Source organism: Sitophilus oryzae, unplaced genomic scaffold (genome assembly GCF_002938485.1).
Source record: "Sitophilus oryzae breed Bouriz unplaced genomic scaffold, Soryzae_2.0 scaffold_172_pilon_pilon, whole genome shotgun sequence".
Classification (NCBI taxonomy): domain Eukaryota; kingdom Metazoa; phylum Arthropoda; class Insecta; order Coleoptera; family Curculionidae; genus Sitophilus; species Sitophilus oryzae.
In genome coordinates this window covers 2645233-2671634 of record NW_022146424.1, presented here as the reverse complement: position 1 = coordinate 2671634, position 26402 = coordinate 2645233, and the positions used below count along the sequence as shown (strand labels likewise).

General features: G+C 32.8%; 2 protein-coding genes across 4 annotated transcripts in view; one reads left to right on the top strand and one right to left on the bottom strand.

Moving 5' to 3' along the window:
• The window catches only part of LOC115881479 (GATA-binding factor A-like), a 78800-nt gene extending 63197 nt beyond the window's left edge, over positions 1 to 15603 (bottom strand). Inside the window, exons 1-2 of one of the 3 annotated variants that reach the window (XM_030898968.1) lie at positions 15421 to 15603; positions 11615 to 11672 (exon numbers count right to left, since the gene is read on the bottom strand). The gene's annotated coding sequence lies outside the window, so the exon portion shown is untranslated. The remainder of the gene's footprint in view (positions 1 to 11614; positions 11673 to 15420) is intronic. The other 2 variants (XM_030898970.1, XM_030898969.1) reach the window with 2 other exon arrangements.
• A 7089-nt stretch (positions 15604 to 22692) lies between these two features.
• LOC115881553 lies at positions 22693 to 23115 on the top strand. Its single transcript, XM_030899093.1, has one exon. The coding sequence runs from the start codon at positions 22693 to 22695 to the stop codon at positions 23113 to 23115; it is 423 nt and encodes a 140-aa protein (XP_030754953.1).
• The last annotated feature ends 3287 nt before the right edge of the window (positions 23116 to 26402 follow it).

Below are 26402 nucleotides of genomic sequence, written 5' to 3'. Positions count from 1 at the left end.
AAAATTACAGCATGGTTCCCACGAGGAATTAAGAGACCTAGAGGAAGACCAAACCCGAGATGGGAAGATGATATTATGAAATTAGCAGGGATAACTTAGACCCGCATAGCCAACAACCAACACCAGACAACAATGGGCCCAATTACAAAGAGTGTATCTAAAAATGTGCGGGAGGCTACACCATAATTGGAAATAGTTAAATGATTATTTCATTGAAATATTATATTATTATTTTCATAGGCTATTGTTGCTTTAATTGAACATGGTACTTCTGAAATTAAAACCAACTCTGCTAAAGTAACTGCAAATAATAATAGGACTTTTTGGTAACAATGACATTATAAAAACAAAAAATACTATTTCTTAGGTGTGTTGATTAGGACCAAATGCGAAGGTATTGCTATTAATGCTATAAAATTGCTGTAAATCGTTGAGTTTTTTTTCAAAAGGGCATATATATCTAAAATAAAAATAAAGCTATGAAGATGATCCAAAACAAAATCGAGAAGAAATGCACCTAGATGACAATTTTTTTAAATTTCTTGATATGTAAAACAATACCGCTAAGATGTTTTAAACCTTTCGCCATTAGCATATCAGCATTTTGTTTTTCCTCATATATAGTCTGAGAGACCATTGGAGGATTCCAATTTCCATTTCAAGTTACGGTTGGAGTCTTCGAGTTGGTATAAAGTTGGTATCCACTTGGAAATCAGGACGATTCTTGTCCAGTTAGTGGAATGTTCTCTTCTTTTCTAGGTAGATCGTTTGCTTTTTCATTACCTTCTATCCCATGGTATGGGCTACATCTAAAGTAGGAGAACTTTATTATCTTTATCTAATTATAGTGGACATGTGCAATTTTCAAATTAAAACTAGAAAATCCACTGGCTTTTAACCAACACAAATAATGATTAATAGACAGGACCTCCATTAATAGATGAAAGCCGTCCCATCAATTTGTCACGTCTAATAAATTAATACGTCCATTTGAGTGGGTGCGCCCTAAACAGTTAACTACCGTTTTGGAAAAAAAGGAAAGAACGGAGAGCTACCCACGGAGAAAAATCGATCTTATTTTCGTCGGGGTACTAATAATCTACCTGCGATGGCTATCGGGGCCACGCGCCCCCGAAATTTATGGGGCTAATTTGGGCGAGATCCGGAGCCTTAGCGGCGGCGCCCAGGCCCGGCCCGCCGAATTTATTGTCTCAACTACGCAGAAATACACTTAAGACTTAATTGACTTCGCTAATGCGCCGAATAAATTTTCGCCGACCGTTTTGCGGTTTTATTGACTTTTTATTGAGGAATTTCGTTTTTCGTTCCACTCTTCTCCTTCTTCATTCTACTTTTTTATTGCCTTCGATTCGTCTTCTAAAGATATTATATCATTCGGATCACGTCTTCGTATTACAATACAATGCAACCTCTTTGTAACGCCCCTATTGCGATGGTATAGTCAGAACGCCTACTTCCATAATCGGAATGGTCCTTTAAACACTTGTCAATTCCTTGCTGACTTTTGCATTTCTCCCTCTTCCACTAATATTTTGAACTTAAATATGTAAGTCAGTTTACTTCTGATTCATATTTACATGCCGCTAAATTGCTCAGCAATTGATGCGCCTTTGTTGAAACGAAAACATGTAACTTTTAAACTTAAAAAAGCGAAGGCATTTCAAAAACTATCCAAAAATGGCATTTTTCGTGCATCCAAGAGTGACATGGGTGGCTTCAAAGGTTTATAAAACGGTTCAATAAATAACGTCTAAATTTTGGGGTGCCTTCATTTCTTTTTAATATCCTCTTATAGTCTAAGAGTTAACAACGTTTTCGAGAAAGTATTTTAAGACGTCTGGCTCTTTGATATATCTTTTACTATGCTCTCTGAAACAGCATGCGGCCCGTCTGGCTGCCGATACCAGTTGCGTTTACTACTGCGCATCGGAAGAAGATCCTATATTTTTTATTAATTTAGTCCTATAAATTCTAGTATTGAATATAAATCGAACGAATCGAAATGATTAAAAATAACAAATATTTAATACTTTACTATCAGAATGTCAACGAAAATTACAATAAAAAAGTCTTTGACCTGACCCGGATTTGAACTCTGAATCTTCGGTTCGTGTTCGGAAACTCTACGCATGCGCTATGGAGACATGTTCGATTTATATTCAATACAAAAATTTAAAGGACTAATAAAAATATAGGATCTTCTTTCAATGCGCAGTAGGGAACGCAACGTTTACCGGTAGCCAACGGGCCGCATGCTGTTCTAGAGAGCATAGTAAAAGATGTATCAAAGAGCCAGACGTCTTAAAGTACTTGTTTTTCCGACGTTGCTAGCTCTCGTACTATTAGACGATGTTCTAAAGAGAACAATTTCCAGGAATCATCGTGGAATATGGCGGACCCCCTTTAGCATATCAGAAGATCTCAGTTATTCAGATGATACAGGTCTCCTTTCTCATAGTCACGTGGATATGGAATCAAGACTACTTCACTTGACAAATGAAGCTCGAATTGCAAGTGTGTCTTAAGATCAGTATTAAAAAAAAAACTAAATCAATGAGAATTTGTACCAACAATGTCGCTCCATTTAACAATGGAACAGCACCTATAGAGGAAGCTGATAATTTTACTTACTTAGGTAGTATAATCTCAACCAAAGGAGACACTGAGATATCATTAATAGAATAAACAAGGCCAGAATGATATTTGGAATGCTCAACAATATTTGGAGATCTATACAGTAGTCTTACTTAAAATTTTCAATTCGAATGTCAAGTCTCGAAGTCAATTAACAAACTCCAACTTTTCATAAACCGCTTTCTGCGAAAAATTGTAGGAATATTCTGGCCAAATACTACCAAAAATCAGGATTTATGGAGCTTCACCAACCAGAGGCAGGTGTATAACGAGATCAAACTTAGGATATGGAGGTGGATTGATGAGTGCAATCCACAAGGCAATAGAAGAACTGGTCGTCCAAGACATACATGGAAAAGGAATAATTAAAAAGGAGATCGAAGCAGTAAACCGATCATGGCGCGATATCAAATCAATTACCAAAAACCGAACCCGCTGGAGAGTGTTTATTGAAGCCCTATGCTCCACGTAGGAGTAAAAGACAAAACGAAATTTTGAAGTGGCTTAATTTCTTGAAAAATCCTGCCTTTTTGACTGGCGACTTAACAATGTGCGTGTGAAGGGAGAAAACATCCCAAGGGGCGGCCATCACTGTCTTTTTGCCGAGGAGCAAGGGAAAAGACACCACCTACCTGCTGAGCCTTATCCAGGGTCAGAACTTCAATGTAAGGACATCGAGATGGCGAGTCATCAACTCGAGGGATGAGTGTCTTGGTCAGGTCCTCACAGTAGGAATTGACCTCAAATCCAAGGAGGTAATAGAGAAAGAGGGATATATCCTCTATTATAGATACGGGATAACACCGGTATCAGGTCTAAGGAGAGACCAAGTTAAAGAGGTGGAGAAAATGGGGACAGATCATCCAGCTTACACTTCACGGGTCAGCCAGAGGCAAGCTCCTCGACTGTGAAGGGCACGGAGAGCCAAACTTCAACAGTGGAAGGGTGTGTACCCTCGGAGGAAGAACATCTGTTGTCAGAGGAGGATGGGAAATACCCTGTCCCTTCTACAACAGAGGTATGATGGGTTATAGACCGTGTGATGACTCAAGGAAGGGGGGCACAATAGATCTTTCAGGTCGCAGTGATTAACCCCCTCTCACTGATTCTAAATTCTAACAATGTGCGTCTCATACGAGATCTTCTGTCAAAGTTCATCCCGCTCTAGCTATGTTTTATTTGATCAAAATATAATTAAATAATATTACGTATGTGTATATTTCTACTCTGTTATACTGTACCTGGTGTTTAAGTAGATTTGATAACTTAGATGTCATTAAATACTCGTAAAATCCCCTCCAAAAGCCTCTCATCTTAAAATGATACCGCTTTAATCTCAAAGTGGTATTATTCGAATTTTATTGACACGATCGAAAACATCTCCCGACCATAAAGGAAATTACGGAAAAATCATAAAACGGAAAATATAAAATATATAAAATCTCATCTTGTCGTTAAATCCAAAAGCTGCACTGGAGATTTCGAATTGTAAATTGAGTAGAAAATACCGCTTCAGTTTCCATCTGGTTTAATTGTTAATTATCTTATAATTTGTGCGAGCAGCGTATGTAAGGTTTTACGAGAAAAATAAACGATTAATAGAAAATAGCTAATTTTATAGCGTTGATCGTGGAAGAAGCAATTATGCACTCAATTTTTATGTCCGTGTTTTGTGATTTTAATTCTTAATTATTCTAAGTTTGTAATTATATTATGATAATTACAGTGGCGGATACAGAGGGGGGCCATGAGGCCCAGGCCCCCCCTAAAATCTCTAAATTGGGTTAAATATTAGCCTTTTGGGTTAAAAATGGCGCCCTAAAAAGCATATTCTACATAATTTTTTTATTTGCCCCCCCCCCTGAAATAAATTCCTGTATCCGCCCCTGGATAATTATATTAAAAATAGTATCAGTTATTGTTAATATTTATGAAAATGTCTTTATTAGACATTCTAATAAACAACACAACACTGAAAATAGTAGAAGAATATACAGGGTTGTTCACCACATACGACACGGAGTATTGTAGCTAAACGATTAGATTTTTACAAATTGTAAGTTTTAGGTTCGTTGAAGGACTATTAGAGCTACAATTTAAAAATATTTTTACAAGATACAGAGTCCCAAATAAGTAAAAAATATTATAGTTGTATATTTTTAAATAGAACACCCTGTATATTATTCTATTTTTGGATTCTACGATTGAAATAAAGGTAAATTTGACTAAGGTTTATCACACTTAAACCTTACCGTTTTTGAGATATTTTCAATTTTATAAAATTGCAGTAAAAATTTTAAGGCTTCATTTCTCCAAAGGTATAAAAGTTTTTAATACTAAATATTTACTGAAGATTATTTATTGATCAGATATTGTGTTGCAATAATAAAAATTTTACTACCTCATACAGAGTGTCCAAAAATTTATATTAAATAATTACTAGCTCTAAACGGCAATAACTTGTTTAATTTAAATGGAACACCCTATATATTTAAGTGAATCAGATGCACAATGTAATTGTCTATCAAATTGTATTATACCATTTTTTACCCATCTCTTCAAGTTTTCGTAGAAAATGCATTTTCTTATAATTTAGACCTCATTTATCACTATATTATACTACCATGGAATATTAACATTTCAGATTTTTTTAAAGCAATATATATGTACAAAATGTATTGCAAGCCCATTGGTATACAAAAAAAAACTATTTAAATCTTTGTAAAAGAGTATACCAATTAAATATACCATTATCTCCGACCAAAAATTAGTCAATTACATACTTTTAAATTGTTTTAATTAATAAAGTATTCTAAATAAATGTGAATTTGACTCAGAAATCAATATAATAATAAGTTATGAAAATGGACGTCTCTGTTTTTATAAATAAGCATTCGTCAAAAAATGAAATAAAATTTATAAAGTGTTACTTTTTACCACACTGTCTAGTACACACACAAAATTCAGTTTTTTAGTATTTGGAGCAAATATTATTAATCAACGTAAACAGTCAATAATTGACTGTTTACGACATTATTAATTATTAATGTGGTTCGAATACTGGGATCATATTAATTGGTCCTTTTTAACAAACAATATTTAAACAGTTTTATTTTTTAATGAAATAAGCGAACTATATCGACAATATTAGTATATGTACTCTTTGAAAATTTGTTACATCTTTAAAAATAATCTAAAATGTCAATATTTCATAGATATAGTGATAAATGAGGTCTAAATTATAAGAAAATGCATTTTCTACGAAAACTTGAAGAGATGGGTAAAAATGGTATAATACAATTTGATAGACAATTACATTGTGCATCTGATTCACGTAAAATATATAGGGTGTTCCATTTAAATTAAACAAGTTGTTGCCGTTTAAAGCTAGTAATTATTTAATATAAATTTTTGAACACTCTGTATAAGGTATTAAAATTTTTATTATTGCGACACAATATCTGATCAATAAATAATCTTCTGTAAATATTTAGTATTAAAAACTTTGATACTCTTGGAGAAATGAAGCCTTAAAATTTTTACTGCAATTTCATAAAATTGAAAATATTTCAAAAACGGTAAGGTTTAAGTGTGATAAACCTTAATCAAATTTACCTTTATTTCAATCGTAGAATCTAAAAATAGAATAATATACACACATATACATAAAAAAAATACAACTAGTATTTTTAACTGATCTGAATATTCTCTGACATCAATTGTGAGAATTACCACCACACTTGTTCGCTATTTTCGTATAAAATAAAGCATATTTAACTATTTTGGAGATCTTTGGAATTGATAGAAATAAAAGTACGATTTTAGACGCAAACTGCAGCAGTGTTTTCTTCAATAATTGTAGGATTTATTACAATTTATTTTTTCCCTGTAGACTTGTAGACACTCCATAAGTTGTAAGGCATTAAATGCCAGATCCAGATTTTTATTCGATAAGTTCTAATATAGTTAGTTATAACTCTTTAAAAACGCATTTTGACACAATTGGTGTAAGTACATTGGTGCCCCACTTCAGAACACTAACTAATCACTCGAACTCACTTTTGTCATTAGTTATATCAAACTCTAACTACATTCAGCAGATTAAGGTTTACACTTACACATATATGGGCTTTAATGATAGTGGTAGGTACTATCATTTAAACGAATCCAACAATTGTTTTACCTTAATTATAGGGAATCGTGTTATTTAGAATTGCATAAAGAGATATGTTTATCAGTTACAAATTGGGGTCATCGTAAGTGCCATTCTTAAAAGTTTCACTTTTTCTTTCTCGAACTGTTATATGGCTAACAATTTTATTTTATTTATTTTTGGTTATTTAACTATCTAATATTATTGGCCTGATTAAGATGGCCAAGAATAACACTTGATATAAGACTAATGAAAAATTTTCCATAAAATTCATATTTTACAACTTTCTGCTTCTGCTGATGTATTAGTATCGATATTTTAATGTTGACTAATACACAGTTCAGTATTTCTACTACCAGAAATTATCAAAAAAAATTAAGTTAGCATGGAGTACAATAGATCTTTAAGGGGTCGCAGTGATTAACCCCCCCCCCCCCTCCCACTCATTCTACTAGCATGGAGTACTTATGAATGTTACTTTATCTAAAGAAGAGAACATTCGACCAATGTGTACTGCCAGTCATGACCTATGCATGCGAAACCTGGACACCTAAAACGGACATTATAAGGAAACTGCAGGTCACACAACGGAGAGTGGATACGACAAAAGACCCAAGTAATAGATGTCATCAAAAGAACCAAATCCCTCAATTGTCAATGGGCAGGATACTTGACAAGGACGGACAACAGATGGACCACAAAAATTACAGCATGGTACCCACGAGGAATTAAAGAAGACTAGAAGAAGACTAAACCTGAGATGAACCCACGATATTAGAAAATTATCAGGGTTAACTAGGCCCGCTTAGCCAACAATAGACAACAATGGGCCCAACTACAAAGAGATTATCTAAATATGTGAGGGAGGCTGCACCATAATTGGAAATGGTTGAACAAGGTGAAAATGATGAAAGTGATTATCTTCTATTTATATAATTCCCAATTGTTCTTTCTGTTAGGCGCGGTCTCTTCAGTTATAAATAAATAACTTTTATCTAACAAATAACAATCTAAAAGTTAAACAATCTAGAGCCTGATATCTATAGGATCATTTGGGTATTTTCATACAAAATAATCCAATAGATAACAGTTTGGAGGACGGCCGCCTACGGACCGGTAGATACTCCGTAGAGAAAGTGTTGCCAATATAAGATATCTGAAATTGAGATGGTTATATATGAAAAGTCAATACAACAGACAGAGACAGAAACTCGGAATTTCAAATTGTTAGATTAAAAAGTGAGGTTATTGTTCAGTTGTCAAAAGATCGTCAAAATGAAAATAAAAACAATAAAATTCAACTAAAATATATTTTGTGTTCAACTCCAACTAGTCCTATTATTGTATAGGCTATTTAAATTTACCTTTATGGAAAAAGGGAAAGATAATTCAATTTCAGCAGTGGTGGTGGTGCAATAGATCTATTGATGGCATGCGATTTATAAGAAATTAAAACAAGAAAAAATAATTTGTAAGTAATTTATAGTTTAATTACATGATATTACTGTTATATTTATTATATTAAAATTTTAGTACAATTGATAATAGAAAATATGGAAGAAGCTGGTGAAGTACAAGCAGAGATTTATAAACCAATCCTAAAACCACCATCTAGTAAGTTATTAATATTGAAAATTAAAAATAGCATAAGACTGTTAGCAATAACAAATATGTTGTTCTAGGGCTTCTCATAGTAAAGAAATAGGTAGGATAGCATCAATGATAGTAATTAAGGTGAGTTTTTATTTTATAAAATAGATAAATGCATAATAATTGTTACATTTACACATTATATGTACAAATTATTTAATAAAAAAAAAATTAAATAAAAACAATTTTGTCATGTTACTTTTATTTTTAAGAACTCCAAGTGATGGAACTTCAAAAAAAAAAGAAAAAATAAAGGAAAAATCTTGTCTAAACAAAGTTGAACTAACTGGAATTCAAAGGACCACAATACAGGTGTTTTAGCAAGGTTTAGCTAGAGAGTTACTTAAAAAACAGCATGGAGAAGAGATGTACCGTATGATCGAAAAAAACGGCGTCAACAATGGCTATGAAATAAAGATTGCTGCCATTTCATATGTAAATTTATATGGGAAATATCATCGATCATCATTTCCCAGCCAACTGGACGCCGTTTTTTTCGATCATACGGTATAAGGTACATACTGCAAGAAATTAAACTAAAATTGTAACACAAAAGAAATAAAAGCAAATGTGAGTTGAATAACAGGTTTTATAAGGTTCCTGTTATAATATTAATGAATTAAGATATGCCAATAAAAATAAAATAAATAGTTTGATTTAAAAAGTTTTATTTATTTTTTACCTACTTTAGAGCTTTATTAAAAACTAGTTGAAGCCTGCCGCATCCGCCACGAGATCAGGAAAAAGAAATACTTTTTATTTTTTTAATTAAATGAAAAACAAAAAATCCGGCGACGACAGTTTTTAGAAGAGCCATTTAGCTATCTTTTAGTAAAAAAAGCAACTTTCTAGAGCAAGTCGTTACTTCAGTAGAGACGACACAGATAAACATTAGCATTTTATATAATATGTAGTAATGGTTTATAATTGAAAGGATTTAAATAAAATAATTTATAAATTACTGTTTTATCACTATTATCCTAACTTAATGCATTCTCTTCGTTCTGATGCTCTAACAGAACAGAGACTCTCTTTATTTTGTAACAGTCCTTATAAAGTCCGGCACTAGCAACAATAGTTTTTTGCACCATTTCAATCTGTTTATTGGTGTTTATACCCCATACGTTCTAAAATGATTATAGCCTACATACTCAGAATAGGTAAGTTTTTTCCAAATAATCTAAAATCGAATTTATTGGAATAAACGAAATCTTCAATAATAACAATGTCTTAGTTATGTTAAGCAATTTTGTCAAATATCAAATAAAATCAATATCTCCTCATGCCTTTGCTCATGCGTCAAATTTTTATCCGACAAATAAAGCACTATTTGGCAGTTCGGGCGCCAGATAGGATATCTGGGAGATAAGTTTAATTTATCTAATAGATACTGTTATCTATAGGTGAAGATACGCGTTTTTCTGTTATCCGTCAAATAAAATATATCTGACAGATTATAACACGCTATCCGTACCTGAAAACACCGGGGGTTAATATGAAGATCCTGAAACTATGCCTTTGATTCCTTCAGTTCTTGAAAACAGGACTATATTAATTATTTGTGTTGGGGCAGAACAAATCAATATATGTTATTAGTCTATCTACATTTGTCTATCGAAAAAATAATAATACGATAAGCGGGGAAAGAAGATTTGCCATATTTTTAAAAAAGGAAGTAAAATACAGAAGTTAATTAATATTGTTCTATGGTCCTTTTTGAACTGACAAGTGATAAGAATGTTACGTTATCATAAGTAGCAAGTCAGGAAGTGCCTAGATATTTGTCGTTGTTTTCAATTGTTCTTATCGTTTCGACGTTGCGATTAGAATTGTCCCGATATTGTTCTAAAATGCTGAGAACAGCCCAGACAGGAAACTAAACGAATAATCAGTTTATGGGCGGAGATAACAGAATTCTTTTCGATTACAAACAGAGTCATGGTTCCTAATAGCTTAGGCAGATTGAAGAGAAATATATTAATTAGTCATTTGTAATCGTGCAAATATAATTAATAAATTGAAACAATAGAGTGATAAAAATGCAATTCCGGATGTCGATAGAGTTCTAAATTTAAAGCTCTTGACATAACTTTTCAGTATAAAAGTTAAAAGCAAAGCCAGACTAAACTTACATAAATTTTATTAAAAAACTAAATATACCATACGATCGAAAAAAAACGGCGTCAAATACAGCTGCGAAATGACAATCGATGAAAATTTTAGCGAGGTCAAGCCCTAGAGGCTATTTACTTGATCCGTACTCTTCTTGATTTTTTAATGACGCTTATACTGCGAGTTGGCCTTAAGAAGATTGTATTTTTTTTTACACTGATTAAAAATTATTTTAAAACGGTGTAGTATAAAATAAGAAAAAATATATTTTTTTTGGGAAATATGCGTAGGTTTATGCATCTGACAACCTTTTTTAATTTTTCTATAGTTAGTACCTATTCATTTTTGACAATTTTTATTTCAATTAAATTATTATTTTTTCACTAAATAACGTCTAGAGATTGACCTCGTCAAAATTATTACCGATTGTCGTTCCCCAGCCGTCTTTGACGACGTTTTTTTTTTCGAAATTATACCGTATATAATTTTTTTTAAGTTCTGAGTATTTTGCCACACAACAGAAATCTAAAAATTTAAAAGTTATTTTTGTAAAATGTCACTGGGTAGAATCCAACTGGAAACCAGCATCGTCAGTCGCATTTTACCTGTAAATAAATTTACCTAACAAAAGATGCTTAAGGTTTCAGGGGGTATATCTCCTCCCGTCATCAGAAGCAAAACAATCATGAAGAATAAAGAGAAACTGTTTAACATGTCTAAATGTAATTATGTACTTCGATATCACTAGTTTTTCTAGTGATATCGAAGTACATCGAGTATACATTCTAGTGATATCGTAATTCGGACACTAAAAACTTTAATTACCAATTGAAGAGTCAAAATACCAAAGGGGTTAAGTGTCAAAATTATTTTTTCGAGATAAGTGAGAAAAATACAGTGAACTGAAACTAATAAATTTTTAAAATATCTTTTAAAATACATAAACAATAGACGCTTTCGCTTGGCACTTTTGTTAGGACATGCAGCATAGTATTTATTACGTTTCTAATTTAATAACTTAATATTGAAAAATTTGGCACTTACCCCCTTTGGTATTTCCACTGTTCAATTACTACCTGAAGATAGTTACCCAGTAAGGTACCTAAGACCAAAAGAAATATTTATATAATTTTCGTTTTTTTTTATATACTATATACTATGGTTAGACCGCACCAAGTGTAGTTTCAATACCTAATAATCAATAACATACAAAAAATGGTCCAAGATGCCAACATTAACAAAGGAATGGACCCATAAATTTTATTATGCGATCAATATAAAATTGCTGAAAAAACAACAATAGCAAAATTAAATAATATCAATAAATGAGGGGTTCAGAAGTGAACTGGATCTAGTCCTACAAGATAATTATGGAGAAAATGACAGTTAAAGTCTTTAATGTTACTTAATTAAAATAAAACAAGCTCTGAAGAAAACTTGACACAATGCTTTATTAAATTTTAAATTGTATAATTGCAAACCAAAGACATTATAAAGATAGACCGAACATCTCATTCATAAATACTCATTGGTAGTGTATCAAACATTCCAATGTATCGAACAAGGACAGAAGAGACAGGGAAGTCTAAAATTTCCGACCCCGGCAACTCGGCACATTTGGATTGTTCTAATGGCCAGTGGCGTATCGTTTTTTGGAACGAATTTAAGTAGTAAAGTAAAAGTAAAGTAATTAGTAAAATTTTTACTCAATAAATATACTACATTAACACTTTTTCGTTAGATGAGTTTTGTTATAAGGTCTGATATAATAATATAATTAATATCCCACATATACTTCTGTTGAAACGTTAGTAGATAGTTTTCGAAAATCTCTCCAACGTCGATATTCAGTTTAAACTGTCAGTTACTTTTGAATATTTACAGGGTGACTCAGGCTTCCGAAACAGTTCTATATTAGGTTTATAGTTGGTGACTTTTCTTTCAATTTTTTTTAGAATATGGAGGCAATGGTAAAGCACATTTTAGACATTTTTGTAAACATAGGTGGCCGGAACATATTTTCAAACTAAAGTTGTAGATTTGCCATTAAATTTCCATTCCGGAAATACCTAGGGTTGCCACCTGTCCTTTTCTGAAAAGGACAGTCCTTTTTGGAATAACTTGTCCTTTTGACTTAAAAAGTCATTTTTATTTACGTATTTTCCCTGAGAAAATTACCTACAGCAAACAGAAATAGTCTTTTCGTCCAAATTTAATTAGTGATGTTATAAAACTTATAAATAAATTTTTCTTGTTTAGAATAGACAACATTATTTAGAACTTCCCGTTTAATCTCAAATGATAGTTTAGATTTTAGTTTTACTTTTTTGATCTTAAAAAACTTTTAAAAATTAGTAATTAGTTACGATTTAGTTAGTTCGCAATCGATAGCTTTCTGTGAAGTATTGTGTAGTTGTTTAATCTTGTATTATTAATAACTTCCTATACCTAAAATCAATATTTATTTTAATGAGAAAATTATGTGTATATATAATAATTATGTTATATATATAAGACAAGAAGTGAAAATATAAGACAAGATTTTACTTTCGGTCTTCTTCTCGTATTATGATGGCTCTGATACGAGGCAATTACCTTTTAGTCTCTCAATAGAAGGCATGTATCATTAAAAGTATCAAATCTGTGTGCTACAGTATGGGATTTCTGTCGCATAATAATGAATATTACGTTTATTTACAAATCCATTACTTAGGTAGCTTCATCAGACAATCAAATTTTAGTTAAATGTCCCAATCTTCATGAACTGTATTAAGCATATGTATTGCGGTTTGAATCACCCTGTATGTTGACAAAAATATTTTGAAAATGTGCTTTACATTGGCCCCGATCTTATGTAAAAAAATTGAAATAAAAATCACAAACCAAAAACGTAATAGGTAAAAGCTTTTTGGAGGCCTGGGTCACTCTGTATATAGGTATGTATAAAACTAGTAGCCTAAGAATTATTTACAGTTCGTCCCATTCTAAAAAAAGATAAACACACCGCACAAATAACTCTAGAAAGAGGTATTAGTATTGTACGGTGGTAAAAAATTGTCTAAACAAGACCGAAGGGGCAGATATAAGATATAATAAAGCAATAAAATAAAATGTAAAAAAGGACGGGTAAACACCTTTGTTTATTTGTTGAGCAAAATTCCTTTAGAATATCGTATATAATGACCAAAATATGACGCAATTTAAAAAAAATGTCACTTTTTCTGGCTTATAATAAAGCTTCAAATGCAACGTTTATATTCAAATTTGTTATGATTTACAACAGTTAGGTAGTAATTAAGACGAATTATAATTCAATTACCGGCTAGTACGTTCTTATTTTAATAGATCAAAATTCAACAAATATAATTAGAAATTATTTTAATTGTGAGAGGCTCCCTTGTGGGACGCCTATGTACGATTACGGCGGAAACAATACCTACCTGTGAAAAGACAAATTCGGGTAATTTGAGCTTATTTTTCCACACATTTGACACTGTCCTACCATATTGAAAATTCGCAGATTCAAAAGTACGTTAAACAAAAACAAAAACTAATGAAAAATACTGAAAAGTTCACTTCGGACTTGATTCCGACTTCAAACACACCGTAAGCTAAACGTAGTACCCTATAACGGACCGATGGCCGTCGCGAGGGGTGGTGGGACGGACGGCTCATTTCATTCTGGAAGACTAGCAGCGACGTTGCCAATAGTTCTAGACGTTTCAGCACATTAAACAGTAAACATGTCCTTTAATAGTAACGCATATATCCTCTGGTTAATCACGCATGCTTCTTTAAAAATAAACTATTAATTTAATTAAGAAATTGAGATTTATTGATATCCGGTGAAGGTTTTAAAGTCACCTTTTCTGCAAATCAAACTAAGTAGATAGGCGCAAATTTGAGATGTGGCAATGTCTCTATCTCAGTTGGTTTTTACAGTACGTAGCCAACCTCCGATTGTTTGATCGGGTTAAAATGCACAATGTGATATCTGTTCTTACTAAATCTATGTTGCAAACTAAAGTAACTCAAAATATAACTGTGGTTATTTTTAAGAATGTTTGTAATACTTTTTTGGACTTTGATCATTTTATCACTGAAAATATTTGGAATTTTAGATATAAATTAGTTCATCCGTACATTCTTCTTCGTCATTAAGGGATTTGTTGACTTCACATTGTCTATTAATAGTATTTTCTTCGATTTTTATATAAAAATATGGTATTATATATAGGCAGGATAAAGGCAAGAAGATCTTTCATGTATTGCCTTTTAGAGTGTTACGGTACGTCTTATATCAAATGATAAGATTTTTCTTCGTGCAGATTTATTCAGATCAACAATATGTCAGATATCTAAGTAGGTATTTGTAAGAAAAACAGTCTAACTTATTGATGTAGTAATAGTGAAGAGAATGATTAATCAAACTATACTTTCAGAATCAGACCTTTCAGATGGCTGGTAATCAGATTCACTTGGTGCAAACGGTTCAGACTTTGTTTCATGTTTCATTGTCATCCATTGTATAAAAAAAGATTTTTTTTAGCTCTAAGCTTTAGCACGTGTGTTAAAATCGCGCACAGCGTTAAATTTTATGGACTTGAAAGGAATCAACAGAATATTCATAAACCAAACAGAAACATAATGCGTGAAGTATGACTTGATTCATTTCACTACTGTCCAGTGCAAAATTGTTTTGGTGTTTTATTTTGCTGTTATTACATCAAATGTTCCAACGCCCAACTGTAAAGTTTTTATTTATTTCAAAGTTAAATAAAAAAGATACTTTTGTATCATTATCGGTCCCAAAATCAATCAATAGCCAGTTTAGTATAATAGGTACATACCCCCTAAAAAACTTCTTGGTAAAATCACTTCTTCACTATGTTCACGCACAAGTGTCACCTGATTAGCAATCAAAATTCAACGAATGTGTCACTAAATCACTACCAAATCAATCAATCAACAATCAGCCGGTTAAATATAGATAATGAGCTGAAAAACGATCCGCTCTAAAGCCCTGTATACGCCGCGCGACTGTCGCCCGAGTACCCAGCTCCAAGGAGACCAGTCTAACCGGGGGTCTGCGGTTTACCATGGCCACGCCCCCATTTCGTCCCCAAAGGAGTGGGGACGTTTCAGATCGCCTCTTTGACAGCGTATTTTTTCTCTCCTTTATCGAATTACCATAAATTAGTGGTAGATCTCCGATATGTATGGTTAAAACAGGTCTATAGACGAGTGTGCTTTGCATATTCCATTTTTAGAACGTCGGCTTTTTGTCCGGTCGAGATTTTTTATTGAACGTTTGGGGAATTTTTAACGCGAGAGGGGGGAGAGGCAGGATTATTTATAGCAGTAATTTATTTATTGTTTTTGTATGGGTTTTGTTGTTGTTGTTGTTAAAAAGGATGCTGCGATTTTAGCGTTTTGTGCCGTATAATTTAAGAGAATCTGAAATATTTTTTGCATTGTTATATTCAAGATGATGATTACTGTTTTTTTTTATTTATTTATGCAAAATTGTATTTTTAGTTTTTTATAAACTATATACAGTATGCTTAAATTTTATATCTCCATAGGTACTATCGAAAGATGAGTACAACTAATCTCAGATAGGAACTATTGGGAACAAGAAACAGACATCTTAACCAATAGTCAAGCAGCCTTAAGATAGGGTTGCCAACTTTCAGAATAAAAATTAGAGGACGAGAGGGTAAAAAAGAGGCAGAGGCGAAACATTTTTTTGAAACCTCGCCCAAATGTATAGCATTTACCAAAAAGTTATGTAGATGGTATGCAATTGATAGTCTTTCTTGCTTTCTTAAAAATATTTATACTCAAAACTTTTTCTACTTTTTTTTAATAGAATGGCATATATAGACAAATATACAACTCTTGACATTTTCGCTTAAAAGAAAATTGTATTTTAAATGCCAACCTAAAGCCTTAAAAGCGATCATCCCAGTAATGATCCATCCGAAGTAGGCCAAAGAATGCATGGAGAAGCCAAATAAATTAGGCAAAGGAAATAAAGTTACCAATTATTTTGGGTGCCAACCCACCAAGGGATAGAAAAGAATGAAAAAGTAATTGAGCTAGCTAGAAAAATAGGAAACATTTCAATAAGTGAACGATTCAAATAATTGAAATTTAAATTCTGTTACAAAAATTTAATCATTGTATATTGTAGATTGTATGGGGAGGGTGTTAATCACCACAACCTTATATACATTGTGCCCCTCCCTTTTTTGAATTATAACTCGTCATATAGACCCAGGGTTTTTACAAAAGCCAGTATCTGAAGTATCTGAGACGGTTTGACAAAGGTTGACAAAGTGATAGCGTTCTCCACGTAGTATGTGTCCCAAATAGGCTATTTTCCTCTTCTTGATGATTTCAAAGAGTTCACGTTCTTCTAGACCAGCTCTTCTGAGAATGTCTTCATTCCTCACACGGTCGACCCAGGGCACTCTTAGCATTCGTCGTAGGGTCCACATTTCGAAGGCTTCAATTCGGTTTATTGTTGCTACCTTCAGTATCCATGCTTCCACACCATATACAGTACGTCTATCCGTTCTGTAGCTACGGGGTATCCGTGAGAGGGGAAACGATATTCTCTCGATGTTTTTCGTAAAAAAAATAGTCGACGCGTCCCATCAATAAACATTCAACAAATTTGCAAGTAGCCAAAAAAATGAGTGGGCGGAGCGATTTGCGGTGACGCACTCGTATAACCTCAAATCGACGTATAAAATATATTGCTGTTTATTTAAATGTTTTTTGTCCGCATTCCTTTCATAGACACAGATGCAGTAGATGTACTGTAACAAAACGGACCAGACATAGCACTTCACCACTCTGTATCTAAGGCCGAAGTTCAAGTTCCTATCTGTGAGAAATCTTCGCAGTCTCAGAAAAGTAGATCTTGCTTGTTTGATCCTGATCTGGATCCCACGTTTCGTTAACCATGCATCCCAAATATTTAAATTGTGTGACCTGCTTGATGACCTCTCCATTTAAGTAAATTCTTTTGTTCGGAATATTGTTTCTGCTAGCATTATTATGCATTCTTTAACTTTACGTTACTGAGTTTGATTTGGTTCGCTCTTAAGGCTGCTTGACCATCGAATAAGATGGCTATTTCTTGTTTCCTCTCTTAATAAGTTGTATACATCTTTCGATAGCTTTAATTGCCTAAAATATGTATAAGCTTCCAAATCATAAATAATTTCCGAATAGTTGAACAAAACAGGTTCAGTGTTCTCAGCCCATGGGTATTCTTATGTAATTTACTGACAATCTCGTTGTGAAAGGAATCATTAGAAGCATTTTATATTTGATCTTTTACAGGTTACATGATTGGAAAACTCCAATTCCCCAATTCCCGATTTCCAGTAATCAAAACGAAATTGTATTTCTAAAACGGCAAGAGTGGCTGGTTTAGGGTTTGAAGCAGCCTCATCCTGCTTAGGATTATAGAAGCAAAAGCAGGAACTTGTCTCAGCCATCCTGCTTTTATTGTGTTGCTATGTGTGACGTCACCAATTAGACTTAAACTTGCTATATCTTACAAACAGCAAGTGTTGCTGGGATGAAATTTAGAACAGGATGCAACAGGGGTATAGCAGCGCAAGCAAGAACCAGTTTTGGCGATCCTGCTTCTCATGTGTTGCCAACTGGGAAGTCAGCAACCAAAATAAAAGTAACTATAGCTCAAAATTGGTAGGTGTGGCTGGGTTGGGATTTAAAGCAGGATAAAGCAGGATTGTAGCAGCCTAAGCAGGAATAATTCCTGCTTTCAATGAGATGCTAACTTTCCCGATCTGGTAGGTGCCCATTGGTTCGGAGAAAATGTATGAATAGGAATACTCTCCTGTACTTGCTTTGGTTTTGGAAGCATCGGTATACCACGTTATGCTATGTTTTTTTAATTACTATGCAAATGTTTCTCTTTTACAATTCTTGTTGTTACTCAATACAATAGAGTATTTAAGCCGAAAGTTTTACATTCTTCGTAGATGTCTATGTCATCTACTGTTGGGGGATGTAATTTTGTTTTTGATTGTGTTACAAGCTCCTGATACCTTGCTCATCACTATAACTAACTATTAATTATGCGGGCTGTTATTTTATTATTTTTTTTAAACCAAACTAGTTATTCCATCTCATTATCTACAATATGTCCCCTGATTGTCTGTACAAGTGGATTTTTTTTTTATTGTTGACATTTTGAGAAAAATACATTCTTCATAAAAACTTTTGCTTGTTCTAAAATGGTTAATTCCGTTTATACTCTTCCAAATTTTCATACCGTTTTAGAGAACACTAAAAAAGTAGGAAAATATAGTTGAATTTTTTCAAATCAAGACCTAAAAATCAAAAGGTGTTTCTATAGTAATCTCATTTAGATTTAATTCTTTGATAGATGGTTATTATTAATTTCCATTAACATCATATTTTTTACTGTTGCTATCACATTTTCCGATAACTATTATCACCCTTTCCGTAGAAACGAACTAAATATTTTTTTTTTAAAAACTCTTTAACATTTTAAAATAACAAAAAATATGACGTTAATTATATTAAGAACAATTTGTCAAAGAATGAAATCGAAATGATATTGAATTCAACTATGTTTTCATGTTTTTTTTTTAATTTTCTCTAAAACGGTATGGAAATTTGGAAAAGTACACTCAGATGCAATAAAAGCAACGGAGAAAATTTTGGTCAAATTTAAACTATTATATTTTTGTTATTTTAGCTCTATTGTTATGATTTTTTTAGCAGGCTGTATGTAATTATATCAACTTTAATAATTTGTAAACGCAGTTTTTTATAAACTTTAGTATTTGGCTTTTTTTACAGGGTTAATCGAGGTGTTGTTTTTTTACCTTACTAACCTAACTTTGACACACCCTGTGCAATAATTTTGTTTGTAAATTTTCCTAAAATATAATTTTACGGTCATGTATACCAGCATTTTATTTTTTGGATCATTTTATTTTTTGAATACATGCCTTGGTTAATTTTTAAGAGCGAAACGAACTTGCCACCAACAATTTTCAATTTTAATTTCTTTTTGAAGTTTTTTTTTTAATATGATAAGGCAGCTTTGATGATTATTGTGAACTATATACTACTATGAACTGCCCATCATGTTCGACGTTTGGGAAATGCTTGGCAAGAGGGTTAGGAGTCGCGAAGCAGTATCAGCTTTATCAAATGAACTTCTGCAATGAACTTCTGCTTGGTCCTTAAAGAAGAATGGGATTAAACATAACGCAATATGATACATCCAGTACCTATCAATGACAATATGAACGGACGTATATAGGCAGTTATAGCAGCCAAGGGTGGCAATACAAAATATCAGTATACATTTTACTTTTTTTTTCTGTTTCTATACTTCAGTATATTACAGATGTTTTCTTTAATATCGTTAGTTCTGTTATCGTTATTAATGTTTATTAAATCCAGGACTGTATCGTTAGTCTTTAACGTTTTTTTTTAAAATTTAGTGTAGAGTATCCGATGCAGCGTAATATGACGTGACGACAATAGTCACCAAAACCATCTCGTCTTATTAAAAAATTATACATCAAAAGTACCGTGAAGTGGGGTGACTTTGCCCAATTCTGAATTTTAAATCGTGTTTATTTCAAAAATTGTTGTATTTTCTCAAATGCGCATGGTCTATGCTATAAGTGGTAATAAGCACAACACAACAATAATACGCTTTTTTGTTTATTAAACAAATATATATATATAAAAATAGTAAAAAACTGGATGAGCAAAGTTAGTTGCTTATATGGGGTGTCTTTGCCCTCTTCCTTGTTCTTATTGATAGACCAAAGCCACCCCATTTAAAAGCATAATTACGTAAAATATGCTTCATCACCCTCAATATTATAACGAACTTCTGCATAATACTTACCTCAATATAGCGTGGTTAACTATTGCAGCCACGTAGTATACGCACAAAATAGGCTTTAAAAACAGATTTGGCTTCACAGCACTGTAAATGCTCAGGGTTGCCACAAGCTACACAATTGTGTATTTTGCTACACATTTGCTTCCATGATTGCACAGCTACACCACAATCGCCTGTGCTACACATTTTAAGAATTTACATATTTCTTATAAAATATAATACCAGAACAGTAAATCAGGTGAGAAAAAGTGTTTTTTTTTGCTTTTAAGTTATCTAAGTTACATTAACATGGGCCGCAAGTGAACTTTTAATTTTGAACTGACAAATATCATTTTCCGTCATCAGTGTTCAGGTGTTCAGTAAAATGTCAGAGTATGAACCAGAGTATGAACCAGAGTATGAACTGGGTCATGAATCAAGGACCGTCTATTGATCGGTTCAAAAACGGTAAATAGACAGGATTGTCGGCAAATAGATTGGAATTCCTTAAATAATACATAAAACGTCCTTTGATCAAATTTCACTGCTCAATTACGTCACTGTAGTTCAGTCACTCTTGTACTCGTTGTCATACGTAAATATTATTCAATTCCTATCATAGATAAATGAAACAAATAGATTGGAAAGTGCCCATAAGGACAAGGTAAACACTATTTGGCGCTATTCTTGCAATGGTCGCGACCCAAAACTTTTTAAAATTTCGGAGCGGTTCGGCATTTTCCGGAATTATATCGCCAAATATTGTTTATTCAAATTTATTATTATGTTCGTTTAATTTTATAAATAAAATACAGTGTGTTGCATACAAGAAACTTTATTTTATATAAGGACGCATGTATGAAATACCTATGAAACATTGGAAATCGACGTTATGCCACGATCCACGATGATTTTTGCAGTTCACAGTTCACAGCACAGCTTTTTAAATTTTTAATGCCACTTTTTTACAATTATCACCGGTTGGAGTAAATAAAACTTGAATTAAACTCACAATAATTACTTTGAAAATGGACGCTATAAACACTTTTCGGAATTTCTTTAATGAGAGCGGTTTAGATTTTGAAAGATCATTATGATTTTTGAAGATTCTGACTTTGACAAGAGAAAATCATAGTAGAAAATTATTTCTGTTTTTGTTTGATGGTGTTCTTAGCGACCGCTATAGCAGCGCCAGATCGCGTATAACGGTCGCGACCCAAAATAATTTCGCGACCTAAAATTTTTACGGGCTTTCCAATCTAAACTTGTTGCATTTATCTATGATTCCTATTTCACTTCCTCCCATATCAGCAAGGACTGCAGTTCCTATGGACAAATTTGGCCGATTAAACAGTCCTCAATAGTTTACAGTTTTTAAACAGACTTTTTTAACAGGTCTAATTGGTCCATATAATCGTTAGTTTCGCGGCATCAATTTTGGCGTCACTGCAATATTTGCTGGCATGAAATAAAATTAAATGGGAAATAAATATATTGATGTATACAAACGACTGGAAGTGAGACTCGTAATCATACTTTAAAATTTGGCGAACGTAGGGGAGATTGCCCCAGCGCCGGACAGTTTCCAGTACCGGACACTTTGGATTTTCTGGTTTCCATATGAATTGGCTGTAACTCCCTATTAAAATCAGTTAAAACGTTATATGTACGTTACATATTTCGCGCCATTTCCATTTATTTCATGTCGTTGTCGAGATATTTGTGATTAAGTGTTTACGTGGGTGTTTTCAAGTGATTCGACTAAACTTTAGGTCCCTTATATAATACGTAAAGGTAAGTTTAGTAGTTCACTAATAACTTATATAACAACTTACATTATTGGGGACTATAACCACATGCGCAAACGGACGAAATTATTTCTAGGTTATGTTCAATACGTATTTTATCTTTCGCTGACATTTCCCCAGTATCGGACACCCGTACATTGCCCAGTACCGGACAAAAAAATAATTGATCATGATAGGCAGATTATAGCAGTCATTATTACTATTATTTGTTGTTTCAGGCATATTAATCATGCCAAATAAACAAAAGGGAAAATGGGATGAAACGAGCATGAAAAAGGCTGTGGACCATGTACTGTCAGGGGAAATATAGCATTAGAGAGGCAGCGTTCCACTTCTCTGTTCCTAAAAGTTCTTTAGGAGACAGGGTCACGACTCTCCGAAAAGGAAATGCCGTTAAAATGACACCTACATTAGGAAGATTTGAAAATACATTTAATGTTGACTTAGAAAATGAACTAGTGAGACACCTTAAGGATTTGGATAATCGTTTTTTACCAGTCAACAAAAAGGAATTTTTAACGTTAGCATATGATCTTGCTGAGCATTTCAAATTACAGCATCAATTTAGTAAAACAAAAAAGACAGCAGGAAATAAATTTTATTGTGGGTTTATTAACCGGCATCCAGAATTTTCGTTGCGTTCTGCCCAATCAACTAACCTTCAGAGAGCGCAAGGATTTAACAAGAAACAAGTTGAGGCCTTTTTTGAGAAGCTGGAGAACCTGATGGAGAAATATTCGTTTTCCCCAAGTAGGATTTTTAACTGCGATGAAACCGGCGTATCTGTGGTACATTCTAACGCACTGAAAGTTTTGTCATAAAAGGGGAAAAAACAGGTCAGCAAACTAACATCTGGTGAAAGAGGGAAAAATATAACAGTAATGCTTTGTATCAATGCTGCAGGAGACCAATTTATACCACCTTTATTTGTTTTTCCAAGGGAAAGAATGGATGTTAACTTACGAAAGTTGCACGACGAGGCAATTCCCTCCACATCTACAGTCTTCCAAAATGCCATCAGTCAGATTTCTCCAGTTACTGATGATCTACAGAGAAAAATAATATCAAGGAAAAGGAAAGGAGAAAAAAGCGAAATATTAACTTCTACACCATATAAAAAATGCTTGAAGACAAAGCAGAAGTAAAACAGCAGGTCGAGTTAAAAACAGCAGGTCGAGTTAAAAAAACAAAGTATAACAAAACAGAGTCGAAGAAATAATAAAAAACACAAAATCAATACCAAATCTGAAAAGTTTCTATCTGTTAAACGAAAGCTAATAGACGAAGCTGAAGAAAAGAAAACAGACATAAAAGGCTTCTAACAAAACCGAGTGCATCATTTGCGGTGAAACTTTTGAGGAGGACTGGGTCCAATGTTCAAGATGTGATGGGTGGGCTCATGTAGAGTGTGCTGATAATGATAATATTCTTTACTTTGTTTGTGACCATTGCATACAATAACTTATTAAGAAGTATGAATTAGTAAGAGTAGTATTATTTCTTGTAATCTCTTCGTTTATCTGTTCTAATAAAAGCTTTGTAAATTTATTTATCTGGTTTAATATTCAAAATATATATTGTCCGGTACTGGGAACAGTTTTTTTTTACAAAGTGATTAGCAATACTGCCGTAAATTTATAATTTCACTGTCTATTTGAATTCATATCGGTTTAAATTTACTACCATATATAATTAGGTTTTCTTCTACCAATGACAGACTAAATTTTTGTAATATACTTTTTTTCCAAAAATAGAAGGGAAAGAGCTTAGGTGTCCGGCACTGGGGCAATCTCCCCTACGTCTTATTCTTGGTCTTATTGGATAGTTTACAATTATTGATCATGGATGGCTACACAATGCTACACATTTTTATGGTCAAGTTCTACACAATCAAAAATTTTCTTGTGGCAACCCTGTAAATGCTACATCGTAACTGACGGCAAGCGTTTAGCGACGTTTCGAGACGTGGGCGCCTCCACCCATAATTTACCGATAACACATAACGCGTTCTTTTCAAGTAGTGGCTACGGCTACGTCTAACATATTTTCGGACGGTTTTGGAAAAGTCACCCCAAGAGGCAAAGTCACCCCATTTCACGGTACCTAATGAGAACTGAAAAATTGCAAATTGATCGTGATCAGTTTATTCCGCTCTTAAAAATTAACCAAAGCATGTATTGACATGATCCAAAACAACAAAATGCTCAGGAGACATGGTATACACACGAAATTATTGCACAGGGTGTTTTAAAGTTAGGATAAAAAACAACGCCTCGATTAACCCTGTATGACATGCCAATTACTATACTTTACAAAAACTGAGTTTACGAATTAAAGTTGATATAATTATATACAGTTTGCTAAAAAAATCATGAAAATAGGGCTAAAAATAACAAAAATATAACACTTTAAATTTGACCAAAAATGTCTCTGTAGCGTTTTTTGGCATCTGAGTGTATAAACGGGATAACCATTTTAAAACAAGCAAAAAATTTTTATGAAGAATGCATTTTTCTCAAAATGTCAATAATAAAATATAAATAATAAAAAAATATATATAGTTTCTCTCCTCTTGTAAAGACAATCCGGGGACATACTGTATATTACTTGTAGCAATCCTTTATATATATAAGTTATATAAGCAATTTGTATACTAAATATTCATCTAATATAATGTTATTGTTAAAGTTAAACGATATAATCAGAAAGATTCATAGAGAATGTTTTATAGCTTTGAATAATTCACATCGTTTTACATACACAAACACTAAAACTACAAGATAGAGAGAATATCGCGTAATTCTGTATGTTTTATAAATTGTGTTTATCTCCGGTTTGTAACTTTTAAGATATTTTACCGTAACTAGCTAGTTATGACTCGTTCTAAACACATAATTTAATTAATAACATTATCTTAAATATTTGCGCAACTGCTTAACAAGTAGTCGTTTAAAATATTTCAAACAAGGTAAGTGAGGATGTGCTTGTATCATATACAGAGTGTTCTAAGAAAAAATGTATTATAAATATGAATTTATCAGTTTTTATTTTAAATTTTATTATTTATGAAATTATTAGTCAATTCTACTTTGATTCTACTAAGTTCAAATGAGAAGTTCAAAGTTTTGAAGTTCAAAACACTAGCTACTGGAAGAATTATTGTCAGCTCAGGGGTTTGGAACGTCCTCAATACGAAAATTCCACTCCCCTATCTCCCAGTGGATGAGATACCAAGAATGGACAGCTTTGAGAAATAATTCTCTGTAGTATAGAGCAAGAAAAAGAACTGGAAGAGAGAAGGGTTTGCTAAGCAGTTAAAAGGCCATACTATATTGTAGTATATGACGCTTTCAAAACCAAAGCAAAGACCAAAGCTGGGACAGGAATAAGAGTATGTACGCCGAAAACTAAATACTCTATACTATTGGGCAGTACCTACAAATCTACAATATCGAAAGATGTGTACGATCTTAGATAGGAACTATCGGAAACATGAAATAATCATATAGATTCAGGTGATAGTTTTGCTATAAGAAATGTCAAGTTATCATATTTTTTTTTGACATTATTATTCGTTTTGACACTTTAGTTTTGTTTTACGAGTTTTTGGTTTAAATGAGTGTTGTATATTACACATTTACATATACTTTAAGCTTAAATTTTTTTACTAGCAGATCTTGCAGTCGAGCATTGTTCCTTTTAGAACCCCTTTTAGTGCGAAGTGTACAATATAGCATAATATTAATGCAAAAACTCATCGCAAACTTATTGGAATATTTTGAACGGGAATGCGGTAGTAATGGTAGCGTTGCCAACCGTCCTCTATTCCATAGTATAGTAGACTCCTCTTTTTGATTTCACTCTCTTTTTTCCTCTCACATATTGGAAAAGTTCCCTTTTTTTATATACCAAACTCAAAATTTAAAAAATATTCGTCTATCACCACAATGTTTTAAAAAATTGTTAATCTGTGTCTTTCGCTACTCCCAGTCGTTTATACAGAAACGAAAATAAAGAAATATTATTAGAAATATTTGTGGAAAAGATAAACATGTTTAACTATTTTATGTTTACTTACTGTTAGCTTATACCACCTTATACTTTGAAA

Coding starts and splice junctions, on each gene's coding strand:
- LOC115881553 (XM_030899093.1), top strand. CDS start 22,693: ATGACACCTACATTAGGAAGATTTGAAAATACATTTAATGTTGACTTA.